The following is a 21,617-nucleotide window of genomic DNA, read 5'->3' as shown; positions in this document are numbered from 1 at the left end:
TAGTTTACTGCTGTAAAGTTTATTCTTCCTAGATCTTCTTGGCTCGTAGTTGGTTAGTGGGGTTGAGTTGTTTGATGTTAGCTTCACACCACATGTCTTTCGTCAAAATTAAGGGCAAATTTATGTTAAATATAATGAGAAAACACATATTTAGTTCAAAAGTATAATGAAAGTAAATATTTGAAATAAAAATATTACAAAGAAATATATTTAAATCATCTTTACTAGAGTAGTACATTTGCCCCTTTTTTGGAGAATAAAGAACCTTTTTCTCACTTGTGCCTATTAGCTCAATTCTGAAGGCATGCCTATTAGTTCAACTCTCAAGGCCGATAATTGATTTTGGGCATCGATAATTACTGTTCAAATCAACTGAGTCATCTCGAAGGATATTAATGTATTTTAAATATTTCTTGTAACTCTTGAACACTTATTATTCTTTGAAGAATTTATTATAGAAGTTAACCTTGTTTTTTACTCTCACCGTTTAGTTTTAAATTATCTTATTTTTCTAAAATAAATTTTCATTTTTACTTGTCCTGGTTCTTATCAAGAGAATTCAATAATATTTTTTCATGTTTATCTTCAGCATTAAATACTTTTTTAAAATTTATTTTTCAAGACTTAATACTAAACATTATTTAACAAGGATAATTTGATAAAATATCTATATCATTACTCTTTTTCGAAATGAATATGTCAAAGTTAACTGTAACATGTATAAGTAAATAAAAGGGAGTAATTGTTAACTTATTATTCGTGATAAGACGGACAATGCTCCTAATCTATTGAATTTGGCTCATGAATATCTTTTTTCTCCCCATTGAACAAAACAGACTTTCGAGATTATCTTTTGACTTAAAAATATCCCTAAAATCAAATGTTGATTAAGTTTAGCTTCATAACTAGCCATGTGGCAATATATAATTGATCCATATAATAATTCAATAAGAATTAAACCACCCAACCTATATATTATAGGAAATTTGTTATTTAAAATAATCTATAAATATTCCATACATATGAAAATTATCTTATTAAAAATAAAATGAGAAATTTAAAATACAAGTAGTACTATTAATTATAGAAAAATATTAATATGTTTTTTTTTTAAAATGTATTTTATTTTTAAAATTGTTGCTACTATAAATTAAGATGATGTGAAATGCATCCAATTTAATGGGGTCCATAATCGAAAACTAGCACGGGTTCCTCCTTAGGTAGGCACTTATCCGAATAACTTTACATGTTTAGTCATTTGTCATAATCAATTTTAATCTCAAAGTTTTGATATGATTCTTTCTCACAATTATATAATGGAATTATACTATAAAAGGTTTTAACTTTATCTATTCTTTTCGGAATAACTCTATAGTGATACGATCGATATGATTCTTTATCTTAGATCTTAGCTGTTGGGTTTTAGACTCAATAATTAGCATAGAATTTATTTGAGTCATATAATAATATCATACATTTATATTAAAATTATTATTAATATTATTGGTATAATTTTACTTTTGAAAAATAAGATATGATAATTAATATATTACTGAGTAAGAGCCTGTTTAGATTGGCTTAAAAGCTGATCAAACTGACTTAAAAGTTGATTTTTGATTTATTTAAGTGTTTGACAATTCTCAAAATGACTTATTTTAAGTTAATTTTTTTTTATTTTAAGCCAAAAGTTAAAAGTTGGGGAAAGGGTGCTTTTTTTTTTTTTGTTTAAAAGCTTGACCAAATATTTTACCTTTTGCCCTTATTTCTTTAATTATTATTATTATTATTATTATTATTATTATTATTAGTATTATTAATATTTTATTTATTTTATTATTATTACTCTTTATAATTGTTATTATATATTATTAGTATTATTAATATTTTATTATTTTTATTATTATTATTAGGAAAAATTAGCAAACAAGTCAAAATCAATAACTTAATTAGTAAAAAAATCACTACTTTAAAAATATTAGTTAAAATATCAAAAATGTCATTATTTTGGAAAAGAATATGTATCCTAATTAAACCCCTATTTTATCTCCTAAAAAAATAATTTATTTATATTTCTATGTATATCCATAGTTCACTTTTCCAAATTATTTTAATTTAAAAAAAAATCAAAATTTTTACAAATTTCCCCCATATCTCTCTCTTCCATATTTATCCCATAAGTAAAAAAAATAAAATTCTCTCTCCATATTTTCATGTTCATATTCCTATTCAACCTTCAAATCCTTCTTCTCTTCAACTCCAATTTTTTTTATTATCTTCGACCGAAATATTTTTTTTTAATCTTCAAAATCTGGATTCACACAAATTTCTCTAATTAAGGTATTTTCATCGTTATCTTCTCTTTTTTTTAGATTTATTTTCAATTTTATTGTTGTTTAATCATTGGTGAAAGTAGGATTCTTCTCGTTTAGAACTATAAAGCACTCTTTAAAAAATGATTCTAAGAAACACTATTCATCTTAGTAAAACGATTTCTAGTGATTTTCAATCATTTAATCTATGTATTACTCAAGAAATAGCGGATATTGTAAGATCTGCTTCTAAAATTAGGGAAGAGAGACAACAAGAATAAAGTCTTCATCAAATTCAGATTGAAAACGTAACTCGTAGGGTACAAGAAAATGACGACGAAGACCAAATTGTTGATGAAGAGGTATTTAAATATTTTTTACATGTTTAGGTTTTTGCATGTTGAGTTGAAGTTAAATAACAATTTGTTCAACAATGTGTACTGAATATATTTGTAAATTTCTTGTTATGTAAATTGTGCAATATTTATTAGTTTGTATTTTGTATTCAGTGGTTATTTTATTATTGTATTTTGGGGTCAGTTTTTGTTAAGTTTGATAATGTATTATTATTTTTCATTCCTTTATATTTTTTCACATTTGTAGATATTCAATAATTTATGAATACATTTTACATGAATATGACATTTCAGATTTTATTAATGAACTTTTATTGCATTTGGTGTTGTATGCTATGAAATTTTTATGTAGTTGAATTTTGTATCCTTTCTCAATTAATATTCAAATTAGTATGTATGCTATTAATATTTATATTCATTCAAAATCTCATGTTGTATAGTTATTGATCTTGTATTTGTTTCTAATTGAATTCATCCCAAATGTATACTAACTAGATATGTATATTATTTACATAAAGAATAAAATCCTATTAGTTTCTTTTTATATATATAAAAAAAATTCAGAATTTTGTATCCTTTCTCAATTTGTATTTAAAATCGTATGTATACAATTAATATTTGTATTCATTCAAAAATTATGTCGCATAGTTTATGAATTTGACAATTTTTTTCTAATTTGTATTTGTTCTAAACGTATGTCAACTAGTTATGTATTTTATTTAAGAATGATTACACCAAATATTCAATTATTTCTTTTTAATTTTATATTTCATTCTCTCTTTTTCATCATACTAATTTTTTATATTTTATATATTATTATACAAAATTTTAAATAAAAACTAGAATAAATAGAATTACAAATAAAATACATATTGAAATGAATACGAAATACAAGATTTTTTAAGAAAAAAATAACTACAGAGAGAAAAAAATATATGACTACAAATATATTTCTTAAATGACTATATAGATACATTTAGCATACCTATTAGAATAAATACAAACTAATAAAAAACTGTAATGAGTATAAATAGAATATATTGTGGAATGAATATAATTTTAAAAAAGTAAAAATTCTGGAGAAAAAAAAGAACAAAATTTAAATTTTATTTGAAAATGTAACTAATGAGAAAATTAAGTGATGCTTACCTTTTTTGAAATATTCTTTCCCTTGATTTTTACCCTTTTGTTATTAAATAATTATATTCTTTAAATAAAAACAAATAATAAAAACATAAATAATTATTATATATTATTATTATTATATTATTATTATTATTATTATTATTTTCATATTAAATATTTATTATTATTATTATTTGTTATTATTATTATTATATATTATTATTATTATTAATATTTATACATTATTTATTTTATTTTTTATTATTATTATTATTATTATTATTTTCATATTTTTATTATTATTTATTATTATTATTATTATTTTTTATATTTAATTATTTATATTATTATTATTTTTATTATTATTTATATATTATTATTATTTTATATTGTTATTAATATTTTATTATTTTATTTTTATTATTATTATTATTTATTTTATTATTTTTATTATTATTATATATTGTTATTATTATTATATATTATATATTATTATTTATTTTATTATTCTTTATTATTATTATTATTCTTTTCATATTATTTTATTGCTATCATTATTATTATTATTACTATTATTATTATTATATATTATTATTATTATTATTAAATTAATCAATTTATGTAATAACTTTTAAGGGTATTTCAGATATTTTGATTAAAAAAAGTGTTTACCAGCACTTATTTGCCAAACACATCAACAACTTTTTTTTTAACTTCAGCACTTTTATTCAAACACATAACTACTTATTTTAAAAATAAGTTCCAGCACATTCAAAAGTACTTTTTGAAAATTATTTTTTTAAGCTCATCCAAACGGGCTCTAATTAGATATTAGTACTATTTAGAGCCTGTTTGGTTCAGCTTAAAAGCTGGTCAAACTGACTTAAAAGCTGGTTTTGACTTATTTAGCTGTTTGGCAATACTCAAAATAACTTATTTTAAGTTTAAAAAAAACTTATTTTAAGCCAAAAGTTAAAAGCTGGGGTAGGGGTGTTTTTTTTTTTTTTAGCTTATAAGCTGTTTTAAGTTGACCACGTTTTTATCTTTTTGCCTTAATATTTTTATACAATCTCCAAATTACCCACATAACCCTAACATCTCTTTCTTTCATTTTTCCCTTTTCACGTTCGGCATAGCAACTTCAGCACTTTTATCCAAACACATAACTGCTTATTTTAAAAATAATGATTTTTTGCTCATTACGTCTCTCGTCAAATCATGGAGATTTTCTTCTCTGATGAAGATTTGTTTAATTTCAGTTTTCTTTGTGAAAAAAATATATTTCCTTAAGCCTAATTTGTATTTTCTTCATTTAAGTTATGTAATACAGTTTGATTTGATACAAAATTTAAGAAAAAACAAAAACTTTTAAAATTTGTTATTTGAAATAAAATTTAATATTTATGTAACTATAATATTTCATTAAGGATTAAATATGTATTGTAAAATTAAATTATTATTAAATATAAAGGGTATCATTCTTTATTGTATTGATTAAAAAGAAAAGTTAGTAATATCAATTTTGTTCGAGGTAATAGTAATTTTGCTATTATATCTCTCACAAGACTTGTGTTCTTAGTAAATACTTTTTGGTAAAATCACATTACCTCCATTTAATTTATTTATCTGAATTTTATTTGATATGAAATTTTAAAAAGTAATTCTTTTAGAAATTTATGATCTTAAAATAAAAATATATATAATGCACAAATATCTTTTATTTAATAGTATTAAACATGATATACGAAAGGTAAAAATTAAAAAATTATCTGAAAACAAATCAGACTAAAAAAAATAAAAGAAAAACGGAGAAATTAAAATAGAAAAGTACAAAATTTCAGTAGTATATTCAATTTCGATATCTCTTTCCTTCCATAAAATGAATTACTCGTATTCTTGTGTTTATTTTTTTGCTCTTCTTCTTATGGCAGGTTTTTTGGTGTGCAAATATGAGTGTTTTTTTTTTAAAAAAAAAAAAATCAGTTTCTTTTTATTTGTATAACTTTAATCTTAATTAGCTATCTTAAGTTGAATCGGTTCACATTTGTTTATTGAAAAAGTCAGTTTGATAGCTTGATTTCTCTGAATGTGGACTTTTTTTTCTTTCAAGAATTATTAAATTCCATAAAATATGAACCTTTGATATTACCTCTTATTTAAGTAAAAAATAACTCAGGAGAATTAATTTCGAAATCCTTTGGTAAATAATACTCCGTAATAGAATACGAGAAATATTGAAACATCTTTGAATTTGGTGTAAATTATTAATTTTGTCTTTGAACTATTAAAAGCCTTAAAAATAGTCCAATACTTGACAACTAAATTCAATACACTTCTGATTTACCACGTGACATAGCAAGTGATCTCAAACTTCTGTAAAAGCAAAAACTCTTCACAAAAATCAAGAAAAATGTTGAAAACATACTAATTTTGGTAAAAATTTATGGTATATTTAACTCATGTTGCAAAAATAACAAGATGTTAAGTTTAATTAGTCAAATAAAAAAATATTTAAAAAATTATTAATAATTTTAAAAATATATATATAATCTACGTTAAATATAAGTATCTTTCAAATAATTTTCCAAATGAAAGAATGGGCGGAATAGCAATTAAGAAGTAATAGTTGGACCCATGTGAATGTCAACAACCCAACATGTTGCTTAATTTTGATCCCTCGTGCCCTAAATAATCCATTCCTTAATCATTAATTTTTCCACTAACATTATATTAGCAATGATAATAATTTTAAAAATAATACAGAAAAAATATCAACATGATAAAAGTGAATAGAAATTAATAATCAGGATTGACTAAAAGGCTTTCTAATTTGTTGGTTACACCTCATCAGTCATTGATTTTACTTTATTAGTCAACAATCAACATGTAAGTGGAAAATAATAATAATAATAATTATAATAATAATGATAAACAGTAGGAGAAAAAGTTTTGAAAACAATATGAACGCTAGAAAAGGATTGCAAAATTTGGAATTTTATTCTTTGATTGGCAACTGCGTGACACATTATTTTAAAGTATTAACAAAAAGATGAGTTTTAAAAGATAAAAAAAGAGTGAATTTTATTAAAAGTATGACGAAGGAAATTTTAAAATAATGTACATGCACGAGACTGAAACAATAAATTTCCATATAAAAAATATACATACGGATAAAAAGATGAAACGAATGTAATGATAATAATGAATGAAATATTTCACATTAGTGAATAAATAAAATCGTGAGCTCCTTATAAATAAAATCGTGAGCTCCTTATAAAGTTAAAAAAACCTTCCTATATTTGAATGACTCTATATATTACTTCTCCAAAAATTTCATAACGGTAATACAATTATACATCATTCAAAGAAAACGTAATCCTATTTTTATGATTCTCTGTCCTTTCTCCTCTAATTTTTTTTAAAAGATAAAATAAAAAGAAGGCCAATATATGCCAGGAATTAGGTAAATGTATTAAATTCTTACAGAAAAAATCAATATAAGTAAATGATATTCTTTTTCTCTCAATCTTAATTACAGTACAACTTTAATATAATCATTTTAAAGATGAAACACAGTTAACAAACTTATAAAAGTCTAACCACTTAATTTGATTTTACGTGTCTTAATGATGGAGAACTAAATTAATCAAGAAAATCTTTTGAAATTATGAAAGTAGAATTGAAGATGTGTTAATATTTTCTTTTAAATCATGAGATTTTGATTATGTAATGTAAAATGACAAAATTTAATAGTTATTATAAAATAAAAAACGTAATAATATTTTAAGTAAACTACAAATAAGACGCAACAATTATTGGACAAGTTAAGAAAAAATAGATTGTTATTATAATTAAGTAAAATCCACCGTCAAGTGGCTAATTTGGAAGTTTTTCACGCTATATTGAATTAAAATTTACAGATCTAGCACATGATATCTTTAGCTGAAATTAAGAGAACAATTATTTTTAAATTGAAATAATTCTTTTGTAATTTTTTACGAGAGCATTGCACATGCAAAATAAAATTATAGTCAAACACAGAGTGATATAGTATATAAAACTATATTATTTTTCAATAATATGCTTATTAAGTTTTCATTAAATTACGTGGTCGTTAGGAGCGTTTATAATGTTAACAGCCTATTTACAAAAAAATGGAGCTTTAAATACTATAACTCAAGTTGTGTAAAGCTTTACGCAATTAGGTTACTTGCAAATTTTTATCATACAAAATTAGGCATACACCCCTAAAAGAGATTATATATTAAGATAATTAAGGTAAATATTAAATAGTCAATCATCTTTTCATTTTTTTTAGAGTTGTGTAAATAAAGAATATAACAAATATTTTGAGATTGAAGAATATAATATATTTTTTTAATCTTATAATTTTGGGAAAAGGGTCAAATATGCTCCTGTACTTTTCGAAAAGGTTTAAATATGCCCCCCGTTTAAAGTTTGGTCCATTTATACCCTCGCCGTCCAATTATTGGTACAAATATGCCCTTATGGGCATTAGTTGGCCACCTCAAAATATCCAACGCATTTTACTTTTCTTTAATTACCCAAATGGATTTTTCACGTAATTTTAATATTACAGCGTGACATTTATATTACAAAAGAGAAAGGGTCAAATATGCCCCTAAAAATCCGACCCATTAAACCCTTTTATTACCCATATTTTATGGTTCAATTATACCCCTTTTATTACCCGTATCCGACCCAAAACCCATATCCCTTTTCCCCCAATTTTTTACCCTAATTTCCTAAACTTCCAGCAAATAGTGGTGATTCTTCGGAACAAACAGAGAAGGTTTTTTCGAAGAAAAAACCGGATATTCAGGCAATTCTGAGAACTCAGGTGATAATTTCATGGAAATCCATTTACATTTATGATGTGCTCCATGTTTATTGTACTACTTTAGGATTGAACAATATATGTTAGCTCCCGTTTAACCATAGATTTTCGAAAGTTGTGATTTCTGAATCACAAAGTTGTGAGTTTTGGAACTTGAAGTTGTGTATTGAAAAAGTTTGAACTTTGGTGAGTGAGTGAAATCTGAGACCAGTTTTTGGAACTTGAAGACGGATTTTTGAAATCTGATTAGAAATCTATAGCCAAACAGATATTTAGAGATGAATTTACAGAATCTGATCCAATATCGACGCCCAAAGCTTAGCTTAGTTGATTTCAATATATGCAGAAATTATATGTAACTGATTGCACACAGTGAGGTGTATCTGATTGATAATGGCTTAAACAATTATGTTCATTTCTCAGGCTGCTATTTCTAGGCGTTTGAGTGATGTAAGCTGTCATGCTGAGGATTTTGGAAGTGAGGGAAAACTAAAATCTGGTGCCGCGGAAAATTCCCCTGACACTGAAAACTTCCTTTTCATTTTGCTAGTGAAAAATGAAAAGAAGTTGAAGACTTGGGTTACAGATTTCAGTCCGGAATAAAAGAGTTTAGGAAATTAGGGTAATAAAATTGGGGGAAAAGGGATATGGGTTTTGGGTCGGATACGGGTAATAAAAGGGGTATAATTGAACCATAAAATATGGGTAATAAAAGGGTTTAATGGGTCGAATTTTTAGGGGCATATTTGACCCTTTCTCTTTTGTAATATAAATGCCACGCTGTAATATTAAAATTACGTGGAAAATCCATTTGGGTAATTAAAGAAAAGTAAAATACGTTGGATATTTTGAGGTGGCCAACTAACGCCTATAAGGGCATATTTGTACCAATAATTGGACGGCGAGGGTATAAATGGACCAAACTTTAAATTGGGGGCATATTTAAACCTTTTCGAAAAGTACAGGGGCATATTTGACCCTTTTCCCTATAATTTTAAATGTCACGTGAAATATAAAATTTAAGAATTATCATTAAAAAGACATAATGCATAAGTACCTTCAACCTATGTCCGAAATCTCAAATACACACTTATATTATACTAAGGTCTTATTACCTCTGAATTTATTTTATTAATAATTTTCTATCCCGTTTCGGTCTACGTGACACTATCTTGTGGGCCCAACACTGGTTGACTTTTTTTCCCAAGTTAATGTCACGTAGACCGAAAAGGGGTAGAAAGTTACTTATAAAATAAGTTCAGGGGGTAACAGGATCTTAGTATAGTATAAATGTGTCTCTGAAATTTCGGGCATAGGTCGAGAGGGTACTTGTGCATTTTCCAATTAAAGAATATATTTCAAAATAGATAAATAAAAACAGACACATAAATTAAAACATGAGACGGATTATTATAGACACATAGTAACTTTTATTCGATCATACATTTTGAAGTTAAAATTTAAATGTTAAATTTTTAAATTATATTTAAATATGTATTCGAAATGACTCAATTAGATAATTTCACAAGAATAATCCGAAATTTATCCATTTTAATAGCTTTTAAAAAATATTCATCCACGCTATAAAGATAATAACAAAAATTAAAATTTCCACCATTATCATATACATACAAAATGCTCACCCAATTTTTTATAGGGCGAAATCTAGCTAGCTAACTAGCTGTTGTTGTTCATAAATACGTTATGTGTACTTTGAAAATACTACTGCTGAAAAGTGATTTTTTTTCTTGCTCTGTTTCTACTTTCTAGTCTGTGCACTACTAATAGATAATCTCTGAGTCCTGTTTTTAAGGTCTCTTTCGCCGTCTTTTTGATTCGGCCGCGCCCCTGACGATAATATCCGTATCTTCTCTGTTTATTTATAAATATAAAATCAACTGCATTTAATTCGCCTTCAGAATTAGTTTTGTAGTTTCAGAAATAATACTTATTTTGTTGCTGCAATTACTATTCAGCTACATATATATAGTATCTGTCATAATCTTGAAATGGAGCAATCTTCGAAACTTGTTTTGTTATCTCTGCTTCACTAGTGGGGTTTTTCTTCTTCTTTCTCTCTTGCTCTGTTTTTCAGTAGTGCTCTGTTTTTTGAGGACAAAAAACATTCAGAATAATTGCTTAAAAGAGGACCCTTTTTGGGTTCATAAGAGATCTATCTGAGTTTCAAGAAAGAGGTATTTCAAGTAAAATATTTTGGGATCTGGAAATAAGTTTTGTTGGTCTCATTTTGAGAGTGTGTTTGCAGATCTGCTGAAATTTAGACCTCTTTTGTTTAAAATTAAAATGTATGCTGAGAAGCAAGCAGAGGAAGCTATTGTTTCAAGCTTCAATGGAACTGATCGTGATGGGGAGGAAGTTGAGAAATTAGGTGAAGAAGATCATTCTGTTTTTAGTGTCAAAAGCCTCCTCTGGCATGGTGGCTCTGTTTGGGATGCTTGGTTCAGCTGTGCTTCTAATCAAGTACATTTCTTTTTCTTTTACTAACTCATATTTTGTTCTCCGTAAAAGTGGAATTACACTGAATATGTTATTGTGGTTGATCCGTCATATTTAGTACACCATTTTCTAAATTCATTTATTTTTTCTTAACAGGTTGCTCAAGTGCTATTGACACTGCCATATTCATTTTCTCAACTTGGTATGGTATCTGGCGTAGTGTTTCAAGTGTTTTATGGTCTTGTTGGTAGCTGGACTGCATACCTCATCAGTGTTCTCTACATAGAGTACAGAAGCAGAAAAGAAAAAGAAGGTGTTAACTTCAAAAATCATGTGATTCAGGTATACGAATCGGAGCCAAAAAAAGTTAAAGTTAAAGCATATGTTTTGTCGAAAAATTATACCATTACTACTTTTTATAAGTATATAGTAACTCTTTGAAAATTTTTATGAATTTCTGATTTCGTCACGGATAGTTCTACACCGTCACATAGTTCAACTTGTAATATTTTCATTTTTTTAAAAAAAATAGTACTTTTTCAGAATCTGAAAGACTTGCAAATAGATTTATTGATGTATCTTTCAACTGGTAGTGGTTTGAAGTGCTTGATGGACTATTGGGTCCTTACTGGAAAGCAGCAGGCCTTGCCTTCAACTGTACGTTCCTTTTGTTTGGATCTGTCATACAACTAATTGCTTGCGCAAGGTACGGATCATTACTCCCTTCTCCATTAAAACCGTCCTTAAAATATCATAGTGTGACTCGATACCAAGTCTAAGAAGGAAGAATAGACTTCTTAAAATTTATGATCTAAAATTATTGATAGGAATTTGTGTAACTATAGACACATATACTAGTTAGAGTTAGCTTGTATTGTTAAAAACACTCTTTACATTTGTCTAATTACTTCAATTGATATAATGTATTGTGCAAATTTAACTTAAGCGAAGGTACAAGCTATATGATGCGTAACTGGTAAAGTTGTTGCTATGTGATAAGGAGAAACAAATTTGGCGTGTGAAAATTGTCTTTTGTGTTAATTTAGAATTGTATATTCTGTTTACGATAGATCCTTGTGGTTTAGCCATTTCATGAATAATTTTGAAAATAGCCTGTAGCAGAAATGCAGAATTAATCTTATGTAAAATAAACCCTTTTTTAGCCATTCCATGAACGTCGCTGCATTAGTGACAATATCAGGATTTTCACTCTAAGCTTTACAATATGAATAACCAACCACACAAATTAACCAAAAGAGATTTAACATTTATTTGTGTATATAGGAAATAATTTCGTATAAAATATTTTAGTTTTTCTTCAAAGGATTTAAATGAAATCCCTAGCTCCTTCTTTCATATTGCATAGCGACTAGCAAGAGATTAGTGCAATTGGGAAGCTCTTGTGCTAAATATTGAGAGTTAAAAATGTAAATTTTGATCTTTGATTATTAAGTTGATTGTTTTTTTTTTTAATTTGGAACAGTAACATATATTACATCAATGACCACTTAGACAAGAGGACATGGACATACATATTTGGAGCTTGCTGTGCTACCACAGTTTTTATTCCTTCTTTCCATAACTATAGGATTTGGTCTTTTCTTGGCCTTGGGATGACCACTTATACAGCATGGTACTTAACTATTGCTGCTGTCATTCATGGCCAGGTAAATAGTAAATAATATCATCCATAATTTATTATTCTATTAGTAATTTATGTTTCCAATTTTTATAAATGATGATAGAGGGGGTCATTTATTATGTGTCATTATAGGTTGAAAATGTACAACACACTGCTCCAGCAAAGCTTGTGCTGTATTTCACTGGTGCCACCAATATTCTTTACACCTTTGGTGGACATGCTGTTACTGTGTAAGCTCTTCATTTATTTTTTACTCATTAACATAAAAAGTAGGATAATTATGGCCTTAAAACACTTTAGTCGACTAATTTATAAAAATACGTAGTATACTTTATACTAAACATACATATAATATACATAATGTATATATGCTTATAGTGTATACATGGTATACCTTTTTGACCATATTGTTAAACTAGTTGGCGAAATGGTATAGATTCATGAGTTTACCTATAAAGTTTTCATCACAACAAAAGAGACATTTAGTAGCAATAGATTTTCTCTTTAGTGGCAATATTTATTGTCGTAAAAAGTACAATTGAGTTATTACCCATTTCCTGAATCGCTAGACCCGATAACCACATTTATATAGTGTTGGTTTAAAACCCATATTATATTATAGTCGACTTGTCGTTAGCTAATTGCTGCAAAATTGTTTTTTTTGTGTGTGTTTTCTTGTCAATATCAATATATGTTAAATTCATACTACGAGACAACTTTAGAGTTATAGTGCAGAAGAATCCAATGCTAATATTCTCCAACGTACTTGCAATTACTTTAAATAATTATTTTAGAGAACCTATCATTATATTCCATCTTCAGTGGCTACTTTATCCCCTAAGTCAATGAATACAATTTTCAATTTAAGCTTTAAATTGAATTAATTTAGATAAAAATTGTGTGTGGCCCAATATGATTACAGGGAAATTATGCATGCAATGTGGAAACCCCAGAAGTTCAAGTACATTTACCTAATAGCGACACTCTACGTTTTCACCCTAACTATTCCATCAGCTTCAGCCGTCTACTGGGCATTCGGAGATCAACTTCTTAACCATAGTAACGCATTTTCACTTCTTCCAAAAGACGGATGGCGCGATGCTGCAGTTATATTGATGCTAATTCACCAGTTTATCACGTTTGGATTCGCGTGTACGCCCTTGTACTTTGTGTGGGAGAAGGTTATAGGGATGCATGACACTAAAAGCATACGCTTAAGGGCACTTGTTAGGTTGCCTGTGGTGATACCCATATGGTTTTTGGCTATTATATTCCCATTCTTTGGGCCTATTAACTCTGCCGTTGGAGCTCTGTTGGTTAGTTTCACTGTCTACATCATTCCAGCTCTTGCTCATATGCTCACTTATAGAAAACCCTCTGCTCGACAGGTATTTCCATTATCATTTGTTCCTTATAGGTTTATAATTACAAAAATCCTTCAAATTGATATATTAATCTGATACGCAAGATACATTAATCGTTAAGTAAGTTACATTACATTTTATACATGATACACTAATATGATGTACATTTTATACATGATATATTGTGTATAACAATAATTGATCTTTTATGTTATATTATCAACCAAACTAATTAACCATGTTTACAATTCCTTTTGTAACAGAGAGATACTATATTTTATAATTTGTCTTGACATATATAAATATTTTTATATATGAAATAAACGACCTACTCACTTCAATTATTTGAATTAAAATTTGCAGAATGCAGCAGAAAAGCCACCATCCTTCATGCCAAGCTGGACTATCATGTATGTTATTAACATTTTTATAGTGGGCTGGGTTTTGGTTGTTGGGTTTGGGTTTGGTGGATGGGCCAGTATGAGCAATTTCATCAAACAAGTTGATACATTTGGCCTATTTGCAAAATGTTACCAATGTAAACCTCCGGCAGGCCAGCCACCACATCCGGCACCTCAGGCCACCGTGCACAACTAGGAATACTGGCTGGGATCCGCCACGTCAATATGTTGGACAAGTCAACGAACGTAGAACCATGTTCTTCAAATATTTTTGCATGTAACTACTCAAAATGTGTTGTGTTAATCTTCATTTTCTTTTGTTCGTGTTTCGATTTTTTGTTTAGATGTGATAATTAACGTGTCGAATTGCTGACTAATTGGCTATCAAAAGGATTAGCTAATTAATTGAATCAACATATGCTAATGCTAATTAGTTATTTTGTCTAATTTTGTGGTTGTTAGTATATACTATATTTGTTACATGTACTTTATTTTATTTTCTAATGGTTATTCTTTGTTTGTTTCTATTTCATAAGTTAAACAAATTACTAACAATATATACGATGAGTGTGTTTGGACCCAAGGAAAATGTTTAAGTAGGAAAATATGTAATTTTTTAACTATTTCTTTTCGATCACCTATGCTCTAATCGATTATGTATAGTCTACTGTGGTAATGGACGTGGGGTTGGTAATGAATATTTTGATTGTATGACTTTTGGATAAATTTTGTGAGAATATTTATGGAATCCTCTATAGGATGTTGGGGGAACAATATATATGTACTGTCACATCATTTTTAGAGTGATTCTTGGGCACTTAGGCCAATTTACAGGATTTAAAACGATTTTCTCAGTTTTTTCGTGTATTAGCTCATGAATATTTTGAACATACAACTTCATGACGATTTATCATGGACTTTCGTTAATATCTTATCATTGGAGCCGGTTGCTCCTCACGGCAAAATCGACCTTTTTTCAAGGTCAAACGAGTCCCGTAGAGCTCATATCCCCCATTTCGTCGATTTTCGTGTGCTATAGCTCACCATCTTTTTTAGATGATCCAGATTTCTGACGTCCAAAATGCTGAAATTTTTTGTGGACATCAGTTAAGATCTTAGCTATGGAGTCGGTTGGCCCTCACGACCAAACTGACCCATTTTCATAGTTAAACGAGCCCTGAAGCGGACATACCCCCATTTCGTTGATTTTCGTGTGTTTAACCATCTTTTTTGGTGATCCAGATCTCGAATGTCCAAAATCTCAATTTATCATGGATGTCCGTTAAGACATTATCTATGGAATCGGTTGGCCCTCACGACAAAAGCGGCAAATTTTCAAGGTCAAACAAGTCCCGAAGTGCTCATACCTCCTATTTCGCTGATTTTTGTGTGCTATAGTACACCATCTTCTTTGGTGATCCAGATTTCAGACATCCAAAATGTTGAAATTTTTCATTGACGTTCATTAAGACCTTAGCTATGGAGCCGTTGACCCTCATGGCCAAAACCATCCATTTTCAAGGTCAAACGAGGCTGAAGTGCTCATACCCCCCCCCACGCGCTATTTCACCTATTTTTGTGTGTTATAGCTCACCATCTTTTTTGGTGATCCGGATTTCCGATATCTAAAATGCTGAAAATTTTCATGGACGTCGGTTAAGACCTTATCTATGGAGACGGTTGGCCTACACGGCCAAATCGACCCATTTTCAAGGTCGAACATGCCCCGAAGAGCTCATACCCCCCATTTCGTCGATTTTTATGTGCTATATCTCACCATCTTTCTTTGTTTGCTTTTTTAACTTGTTGAATTTTTATTTATATAGAAGAATAGTTATATAAAAATTTTTCATTATTTTTTATTTTTATATTTTATCTTTAAATTTAAAAGTGACGCCAATAAACCTCATTTATCAAAATAATGAAAAATTGCGTAAATGTATTAATAGCGACCGCTAGTTCTTGCTAATATATTTAGATATTTTAATGTTAAATATTCATAAATAAAATACATGTGCGACTTTGTTAAACTTGTTACAATATTTTCGGCCTTGTTTTTTTTAAAAAAAGTTCTGACATGAATCTATTAAAGTTTCAAAAGAGTGAAGTAGGATGAAGTTCAAAAGATCACGAAAAGTAAACAATTCCTGCACCATCTATAGCTTAACATACTTTCATATATGATTAGTATATTTTATAAATGTTAGTGAAAAACTTACTAGATAACAAAAAATATAAGGTTACAATTGAAAATATAAAATGAAGAAAATAAATCTCTTCAAGGCTGAGGCGCGGATATTTCGCTCTCTTTAAGGAGATTCAAGCCAACTGCAGCAAATGTTTTCACCGGTCCAGCAGTAGTCCTCTTTGACTTGTCCCCTCCAGGATACAACAGCTTTCACAAATAATAACTCAGCAACTCTGGACAAGAGTTGAGTCCAAAGCTCCACAAAAAAGAACACCTCCCTTCAACTAATAAGAACTCTCTTTTAGACTAACTTTTTCCCTCTTTGTTTTCTCTTGTGTTTTGTGTGTCCCAAACCAAATGAAGACCACCACTATTTATACTACAAGAAGTCTTCCTAGCAATGAATAGGAAGATAATGGAGGTAGTAAATAGTGAAGATAATGACCTTAGGAGTTTCATAGGTTACATAGGTTACAAAGGAGTTACATAGGTTACAAAGAGTAATGGAGGAATTAAGAATGAAATAAAGTAATGGATAATCAATGCTAATGGATGATGTAGAAGTTATCCGTTCAATGTATATTGGAATTTTTTTATCTCACAATGAATACATGGCTACCAAGTCAAAGATGAATAGCATGATTAAATTGGTAGTTTAAAACACAAATGCCTACCGATGGTCATTCTTATAACTCCAAAATAAAGTAATTTAATATGTTAAATGTTAATATTAAAATGCTAATAACCTAACAATAAACATTTGAAAATCATCTCAAAAGATTTAATATTTTAGTGAAATATTTTATTAATTTAGTTGATTCAAATTATGGTTATGATTGAGATTAAGAAATTTGTTAGTTAATTAGTATTAACTCATTGTGTTTTAATTCTAGCCGGATTCACTAAAGGAACTCAATTTAGCTATGTTTTAAATTCAAAGTAGCTATCTATAATTGCAATCCATTTAGTCATTTTGCATTTGCAAAATCTAAAAGATGAAGTCATAGGCCAAAATGGAGAGAAGAAAATAGTAGAGAAATTTAGCAGAAAGTTATCACTTTGTTGATGGACATGTTGATCCCTTTTTGTATCTCATGCTCCCCTGGTTCTAGAGAAAAGAGGCAATCTCTTTAGATAGGGAAATATTGAATAGGCCCAAAACAATGAAAACTCTGTCCAGTTTTATGAAGATTTATGCTAAGATTTGGTTTGGAATTTTTATTTTTGGCGTCGGTCACAGACCTAATATGAAATATGAATCGTGACATTATTCAAATTTTAAATTTAATAATTCAATTTTGCATTGAAGTTATTATACAATATTATGATTTCAGATCTAATATGTATTAAAACTTTGTTTATATATATATTTATGTTTTATGTCAAAAGTGATCAATCCACAGCCAAAGAGACATTTACATTTGAGCAAAATGGTCTTATTAAAGCTATCTAGAATTATTTATGTTAGTAATTTTTTAATCTTAAAAGATACATTTATCCCACATTAACACTTTGTTTGGATCATTGATCCATTGTTTCATAATGTATTGTATTATATTGTATTGTATAGTATTATATGATAGCAGTGGCGGAGGCAGAATTATCAGTATGGGGGTTCAAAAATTGAAGAAATAGACACACGAAGTAGTTGAAGGGGGTTCGATATCTACTACATATACCTAAAAAAATATTTTAACCATGTAAAAATAATAAAATTTTCCGCCGAAGGTGGTTCGGATGAATCCCCTAATGACCATGTGGCTCCGCCATTGTATGGTAGATACAATGTTTGGCTAGACAATATTGTTTGTTGTTGTTTAATAACATTCTAATTGTTTGGTTTGATTGTATCGTGTAGTATTGTAATTTATAAGTTTAGTAAAATATCCTTAATTATTCTAGGGTAGGAGGTTTGACTAGATTTAAATAATTAAGGTAAAAGGTAAAATAGTATTTTTAAATATTATATAAAGATATAATTGAAAAAAGAAATTAAGTGATAATGGGGACACACTAAATTGGTTGTTCCATAAAATAGAAATTTTTATTGTTATGTAACAACAAAATTTAACAATACAGTACAACACAATTTAAATAACAATTAAACCAAACATTGTAGGTATAGTAACGCTATCATACAATATAATGAATAACAATAATCCAAGCATAGCGTAAAGAGTTTTAGAAGTTTATGGTCAAATTAAACTTTTAAGTTTTCGACTAAATGCTTAAATTATTTCTTTATTTTGACTTGTACAATAATTTGATAATAGGCCCAACATAATTTTACAGTTTCAAGACTTGCATGATGACTCACAAGTGAAATAACAAATTATGCTTTCAAGTTATATTTGAAACCATAAATTATACAACTTCATAATTTTGTTCATGCCTTCTAACTACACTAACTATATATGTGACAATTGGGACTTTACAAGTGATTTCTTTATGTTATTATTATAACATATACAAACTTTGTCTATGGAGATAAATTGAACTTTTTGATAGCTTAATTATATATGTTTATCATTTCACCCTTTGCTTAGTACTAAAGAATACTTTTAGGAAATAGTTCAGTTATTCAATAATACTTGTCCATTTTAAAAAGTCAAGAGATAATTTATTTTTTATATTTATTTTATCCTTATTATTAAATATTTCTCATTTATCACAAATACATTTTTCAAAATATTAAAGTTAATAAAATCAAATAATAATATAGTAATACTATCCTATTACTTACGGTTTTTTAAAGGGTGTGACAAACCAATAGCGGACAACTATTGAATGAGTCAATCAACCTTGCACTTTGTAGCTTACATCTCAATTATATATATATATATATATATGATTAGTTCAAGGATAAAATACTTTCTACCATGACTGTTTTAAGATCGAACTGGAGACCTCTAACTAATTAAGACTGAAAAATATTTTTTTGTCCGAAGTAATTTTAACGGATATAGTCTATATTATTCGAAGTGGTTAAATTTGTGACCAATTAATCTTCAAGATTATTTTGTTAATATGATCACCCATCATTATCAATTCCCTTTTTTAAAAAGATGTGGGCTATGTTTTTATATGATGATGTAACTCATGATGATTCTTGAATGTCCATCAGAAAATTAACAATGCATAAAGTCACCAATATATTAGATGATTCCTTCCACAAGTCTCAAGTCAAAGATGGGTAGCTTCAAATAAAAGCTACTTAAGACGATATTTTGTCAACAAATACAATGTAATTTTATGAAACGATTATAGTGTATATAAAATTAATATCTATCGCAAATAAAATTACTTGTACGTATGAAAATTAAAATCAAGAATAGTAACATCAAACAAAAAAACATAAATGAGAAAACAAGAAATAGACTTGTTCTTACTTGATCAACAACTTGTTTTGAATTGAATGTATAAATAAGTCTTTCTAATTTTTTACAAGAATCTGAAATTGCTTATTTACAAGTTAAGAATCGTAAATATCTTTACAAAACAAACAATGATCAGAAATTAATCTCCCTATTATACTTCCTTTTTCGATTCTCATATTACTACTTTGCTTATTCCAAAGATGAACTCCATAAGTCTTTCCACTAAGTTGTAACAATTTTGCATCTATCCATCTTGAATGAGTTCTTGTATTTAATTTCATGAAGAATCCGGGTACTCGAACCCAATCAACTGGATAAAATGATATTGGTGGCAATACGGTGAAATTGTATTTATTTTTTTCCGTCAATCTCTCCACAACTCTCGAAACCAAATATGGACCATTTTGTCCCCACTTATTCCCATCAAAAGACAGAGCAAATTCCTCCATAAACTTGTACAACAATGGATGCTTTCTATCAAAAATCAACACAGCATTATTCAGTCTTGTCCAATTCCCATTTGTAGATACGCTTTGCGCTCCAATCGAATTTCTCAAATTCGAAAAATCTTTAAGGATGATAAAATCCGTGTCAATATAAACACCTCCATACTTGTACAATACAGCTAGTCTTATCAAATTTGACAAATTTTGAGCTAATGGGATTTCACCAGGATCCTTATTACCTCTCTTGAGTTCAGCATACCATGTCTCAGCTGGCGTCCTATTGAATAAAAATGACAATTCTGGAGTAACGCTGATAACATTATATCCTGATTCAATCAACGGATTCAATATTTTACTACCACGAGGCGTGTCTAGAGTACGCGAAAGAATGATCAAACAACCTTTTGGATGAGATTTAAACAGAGTCTCCAGCGCGAAAAATTCCCTCTTACTGAAAGTATTTGCAGGGGAAATCCATGTCATGAAGAACTTCACTCTGCAATTTCTCGAATTCAAGAAGTTGTTTACTCTGTTATTGAACTGCCTCGACAATGTTGATGATTTTAGAATACGAAACTTTGGCAAATTTTTCTTGAACCAAGAAATCCTCTGTTCCACTGTGAGATTAAAAGGAGGAACTAAATTCACATGATCATCTAATTCTTCTTCTTTGATTATGTGTGTTTCTTTTTTCTTCGAAAAAATTGGTTTCTGTATAAAAGTTGATTTCAATGGCTGTTGAGAGCTTGATTTTGATACAAAAGCGATTGAATGAGATGAAGAAAAATTAGATATGAGATTATCAGAAAAAGTGACAATAAAAATAATCAAAGCAAAAGAAAGAACAGAGAAAAGATGAATTTTTCTTGTTCTGTTTTTTCTATAGTAATCAAACATTTTCAATATTGAGAAAATAAATTAAAAGGTTGAGAGGAAAAAAAAAAAGATGAAAATTCTGAGTTTTTTGAAGAAAATTTATAGTAGTCTAAATATGAAAAGTTCTAAGTTTATTTTGGTAAAGTTTTTTTTATAAAATAATTGGCTTATGGCTGCTACTTGGAAGGAGAAGAATGTTGACTTTTTGGAAAAACAGA

General features: G+C 28.1%; 2 protein-coding genes across 3 annotated transcripts; one reads left to right on the top strand and one right to left on the bottom strand.

Annotated features, from left to right (window-relative positions):
• Nucleotides 1-10,256: 10,256 nt before the first annotated feature.
• Nucleotides 10,257-14,959, top strand: LOC107032087 (auxin transporter-like protein 2). 2 transcript variants are annotated; one of them, XM_015233665.2, is made up of 8 exons: nt 10,257-10,843; nt 10,915-11,129; nt 11,262-11,447; nt 11,699-11,811; nt 12,589-12,772; nt 12,880-12,977; nt 13,670-14,135; nt 14,475-14,959. In XM_015233665.2, the coding sequence occupies exons 2-8, from the start codon at nt 10,953-10,955 to the stop codon at nt 14,706-14,708; spliced, it is 1,458 nt and encodes a 485-aa protein (XP_015089151.1). In that variant the 5' UTR covers nt 10,257-10,843; nt 10,915-10,952; the 3' UTR covers nt 14,709-14,959. The 2 variants fall into 2 exon arrangements, with proteins under 2 accessions (XP_015089151.1, XP_015089152.1); XM_015233666.2 differs by having other exon boundaries at nt 10,257-11,129.
• A 5,142-nt stretch (nt 14,960-20,101) lies between these two features.
• LOC107001788 (lactosylceramide 4-alpha-galactosyltransferase-like) lies at nt 20,102-21,617 on the bottom strand. Its single transcript, XM_015199757.2, has one exon. It carries the CDS (start codon nt 21,418-21,420, stop codon nt 20,173-20,175), a length of 1,248 nt encoding a protein of 415 aa, XP_015055243.1. The 5' UTR covers nt 21,421-21,617; the 3' UTR covers nt 20,102-20,172.

The sequence above is a fragment of the Solanum pennellii genome, chromosome 10 (genome assembly GCF_001406875.1).
Source record: "Solanum pennellii chromosome 10, SPENNV200".
NCBI classification, from domain to species: Eukaryota; Viridiplantae; Streptophyta; class Magnoliopsida; order Solanales; family Solanaceae; genus Solanum; species Solanum pennellii.
The sequence above is the reverse complement of the archived record's forward strand: the minus strand, read 5'-3'. Positions and strand labels throughout refer to the sequence as shown.

Bases quoted from the DNA above. Each gene is read 5' to 3' on its own strand.
- LOC107032087 (XM_015233665.2), top strand. From the start codon at position 10,953: ATGTATGCTGAGAAGCAAGCAGAGGAAGCTATTGTTTCAAGCTTCAAT. The intron at 11,812-12,588 runs GTACGGATCATT...AATTTGGAACAG, and splicing joins CAACTAATTGCTTGCGCAAG to TAACATATATTACATCAATG. The intron at 12,978-13,669 runs GTAAGCTCTTCA...ATATGATTACAG, and splicing joins GGTGGACATGCTGTTACTGT to GGAAATTATGCATGCAATGT.
- LOC107001788 (XM_015199757.2), bottom strand. From the start codon at position 21,420: ATGTTTGATTACTATAGAAAAAACAGAACAAGAAAAATTCATCTTTTC.